Source organism: Salvelinus sp. IW2-2015, unplaced genomic scaffold (genome assembly GCF_002910315.2).
Source record: "Salvelinus sp. IW2-2015 unplaced genomic scaffold, ASM291031v2 Un_scaffold2108, whole genome shotgun sequence".
Taxonomy (NCBI): Eukaryota; Metazoa; Chordata; class Actinopteri; order Salmoniformes; family Salmonidae; genus Salvelinus; species Salvelinus sp. IW2-2015.
Window position 1 is genome coordinate 98540 of NW_019943446.1, and position 4124 is coordinate 102663.

Sequence of the window (4124 nt, forward strand, 5' to 3'; positions counted from 1 at the left end):
GCCAGTCGGAGGAACGGAGGGGAGTGCCAGTCGATTCCAGGATGCCGGCTCATCTACCGTGATCTGACTCCAAATGGTTCCTCTTTTAAATTAAATTAACATTCCAACAGTTTTCCCTCCAATCAGTGAATGGGAAATKGATCAAGTTGTGTTTGTGATTTTAGAGTGTGGGTCAGACTCCAGAACAGTCTCCTGGTGAAACTTTTGTCATTTTGTCATTGGAGTCTGGATAGGATCAGTGCAGATATTCCAGGTAACCATATGTTTAGTTTTCCATCTCCCCACACCTTACTACCTTCCAATTCATTCCCCAAAATCATGTGGACTCCCTCTACTGGCAACTTAGTTCTAACCCCAACATCTACATCACCATCTACTAGACCACATTTAGGGTTTTGGGTTTTGGTACGCCATGAAAAAAAGGAATGTGGTCCGGTACGAACAAGGGATACGGCTGAGTCGGAGTTAAAGTCSAAATGGACTTTATGCCAGGTGTGATATCCCTCCTAAACAGCTCGAGGTGTTTAGGAGGCTGGTCTTCTTTCWTCTCTGTGGAACTGTTATGAATTTTGTGTTGTTGTCTACTGTTTCTAAATGCCACTTTAAACGTGTACATAATACTGCATCAACATTTCCACACGGGGACAATAAAGTCAGTAAAGTAAAGAGGTCTCCCTTCTCCGTCAGCYCCATCTTGATAATGACTGCAGCAGGTTTTCTGTGGTGTTTGTAGCCTGGGATTTTTTTGTATGTTCRAATTTTAATGAACTGCTGCTTAGCAACTGTGGTAGCAGCTACCTTTTATTTCCATGGGATCCCCATTGCTCCAAAAATGTTTTGTGTTTTCATTATGGCTGAAGCAAAAACTTACAAACAATACTCAGCTGACAATACTCAATATTGCATAGTAAAAGTACCTGGCTCAGGAAGCTGCTAGGCCCATCATTATCAGTGTTACAGCAGCCAATCAGACCTTCTTAAACAGACTATGCCTGTTTAAGAAGTTAGCACCATCCTGGTAGCCTTCCTTCTCCCTGTTTCCTGGTAGTGAGGTGAGGTCTGTGAGCTGCCATGTGTACCAGTCCTGCATGGTGTGAGGTGAGGTCTGTGAGCTGCCATGTGTACCAGTCCTGCATGGTGTGAGGAGAGGTCTGTGACTGCCATGTGTAATAGTCTGCATGTTTGTGTGTGTGCCTCTGTCTGTCTGTCTGTGTGTGTCTGTGTGTCTGTGTGTCTGTGTGTGGTGTGTGTGTGTGTGTGTGTGTGTGTGTGTGTGTGTGTGTGTGTGTGTGTGTGTGTGTGTGTGTGTGTGTGTGTGTGTGTGTGTGTGTGTGTGTGTGTGTGGTGTGTGTGTGTGTGTGTGTGTGTGTGTGTGTGTGTGTGTGTGTTGTGTGTGTGTGTGGGTGTGGTTGTGTGTGTGTCGTGTGTTGTGTGTGTGGTGTGGCATTGAACTGTTCCATTAATATAATTTGATAACTTTTTCATTGGTTTCATGACTGGTATCTTATTGAGAAGTAAACTGGGGACAACGCCTCAACATAACCGCTACTTGTATTAGTCCCATCGCTCGCCGAATTGGTTGGGTTTTGTAATCGCTACTGTGAGCCTGTCCAGCTCTCACTGAGCCTGTTCGGGGAGGGAGTGGAGTGCACTGCGAAGCTGAGCTCACCCTTCCCCTGCAACTGCCTCGAGGATAATCAGGACATACATGATGAAGGCTGTTCCAGTCAGTTTAGGGATATTTTTCGGGAATTGTTTTGCATTACGCATGCGAGAATCAATCAACTACAGTTCCCACTAGAGTTATCGGCACTTCTAAGGAAATCTATGACGCACAAGCAACTTTAATTGATTTATTTATTTTAAGATGTGTTCATAAAACATGTGGATGGTAGGGTGTGAGCCGAGGTAACCTGGTATCTTTGTCAATTAAACATTCCCAGCAGTTATGGCACTTGTGTCTAAATATCGAACTATACATACTGACTTATCTGGAAGGCTTTCATGTTAGCTTTTATCTGAGAGGACGCAGAGGATCCTTCTCCCCGGGTCCTCCGTGTCCTCTCTGCCGCCGTAATGGCTTGCCGGAGAGGCTGCTGCTTCGSCGCGATGAACGATGATAACGCGCGGTTCCTGATGCTGGCGGTGCTGATCATGCTGTATCTGCTGTGCGGCGCGGCGGTGTTCTCCGCGTTGGAACAACCGAAGGAGCGGCAGGCCATAGAGCGGTGGGCGCAGCGCTTCGAGAACTTCACCCATAAGCACAACCTCACCCGGACCGATTTGGAGACCTTTCTCCGGCTCTACGAGGAGGCGAACGTCGCCGGTATCCGCGTGGATACACTCAGACCTCGCTGGGATTTTACCGGCGCTTTTTACTTCGTGGGGACCGTTGTGTCGACCATAGGTAAGCTCAGAAACAAAGACAGAAGGTTCAGAAAAGATTGTGGTGTACTGCGAAATGTATCACTTTTAATCTAAATGCACCATTTGAACAATTTAGAATTGGTGCCATAGACCTGTTTCACGTTTACGCACAATAACGCAGGGATAAGATGACAATAACATTTTATATATKTTTTTTGCATAGCTTTTAAAAAATGCGTCCGTTTTGTTATAATTCAGGAAATTAATTGCACTTCAAATTATATGAAGACTGTGACATCTTGACAAACTGATGAACCAAATAACCCTTTGATCTTTAACAATGAGAGAGTGAGATCTTAATACTGAATGTATGCAAAAAGAAATGAGTAGGCAGGCTTGCGATATAATAGGCTATAGAGTATAGTCTAATCAAGGTGGATGAATTTGAACATCAAATAACTAATGAAAAGTGACTTCAGTTTTGCCAAAACTGGCTATTAATTATTCAGGTTATTTATTTTCATTGTAGATATTTATTTTTCTTGTTTTTACTGTTGTTGTTTCCAGTAGGCTGTCAACCATTACAAATCAACTACAGTTAATTAAGGACATTGCCTCCCTCCTGGCGTCCATATTTTCTTGACAGAGTGTATGCATCACAGAGATACAACCCAGGGGAGGCAGATGATACAGCCAGAGGTTTGAAATTGTGTTGATGCACTAAGGTGATTTGCACAGTATGGGATAAAACATACCGCTCTTTTCTGAACACTAAGGTTTAGTGAAAATGACAAGCTTCTCAATTTTATGGAACTCTATCCCCATGGTCAAGGCTGGAGGAACTCTATCCCCATGGTCAAGGCTGGAGGAACTCTATCCCCATGGTCAAGGCTGGAGGACTCTATCCCCATGGTCACGAGCTGGAGGAACCTCTTCCATGGTCAAGGCTGGAGAACTCTAATCCCCATGGTCAAGGAATGGAAGGATTCACTCATCCATGGTCAGGATGGAGGAACTCTATCCCATGGTCAAGGCTGGAGGAGCTCTATCCCATGGTCAAGGCTGGAGGAACTCTATCCCATGGTCAAGGATGGAGGAACTCTATCCCATGTCAAGGCTGGAGGAACTCTATCCCCATGGTCAAGGCTGGAGGAACTCTATCCCCATGGTCACAGCTGAAGGACAATGCATACTGTTTTGTGGGATCTTGTCATATCTTATTAATTAGATAAGTCAATAACAAACATTTTCTATTGCTGCAAAAAACTATATTTTGTTTTCAGAGACCCGACCAAAACAACAAAATAATATCAACTGTATATGAATGTTTTTATTATGTTCCTGGTTTGAATTGATTTGTCAGGGACCATGGGCTATTTGAAATGGTACTGGGTAAAGGCAATATGGTAAGGCTGTAGGGTAAAGGCTATATGGGAAAGGCTATAGGTAAAGGCTATATGGGAAAGGCTTAGGGTAAAGGCTATATGGTAAAGGCTATAGGGTAAAGGCTATAGGGTAAAGGCTATAGGGTAAAGGCTATAGGGTAAAGGCTATAGGGTAAAGGCTATAGGGTAAAGGCTATATGGTAAAGGCTATATGGTATAGGCTATAGGGTATAGGCTATAGGGTAAAAGGCTATATGGTAAAGGCTATATGGTAAAGGCTATAGGGTAAAGGCTATAGGTAAAGGCTATATGGTAAAGGCTATATGGTAAAGGCTATATAGGTAAAAGGCTATAGGGTATAGGCTAAGGGTA

General features: G+C 43.8%; 1 protein-coding gene across 1 annotated transcript in view; it reads left to right on the plus strand.

Moving 5' to 3' along the window:
* Positions 1 to 2064: 2064 nt before the first annotated feature.
* LOC112072966 (potassium channel subfamily K member 13-like) overlaps positions 2065 to 4124 on the plus strand; it is a 10969-nt gene continuing 8909 nt past the window's right edge. Inside the window, exon 1 of the mRNA XM_024140335.2 lies at positions 2065 to 2407. Within this exon, the coding sequence (XP_023996103.1) occupies positions 2077 to 2407 (331 nt within the window). The 5' untranslated portion in view covers positions 2065 to 2076. The remainder of the gene's footprint in view (positions 2408 to 4124) is intronic.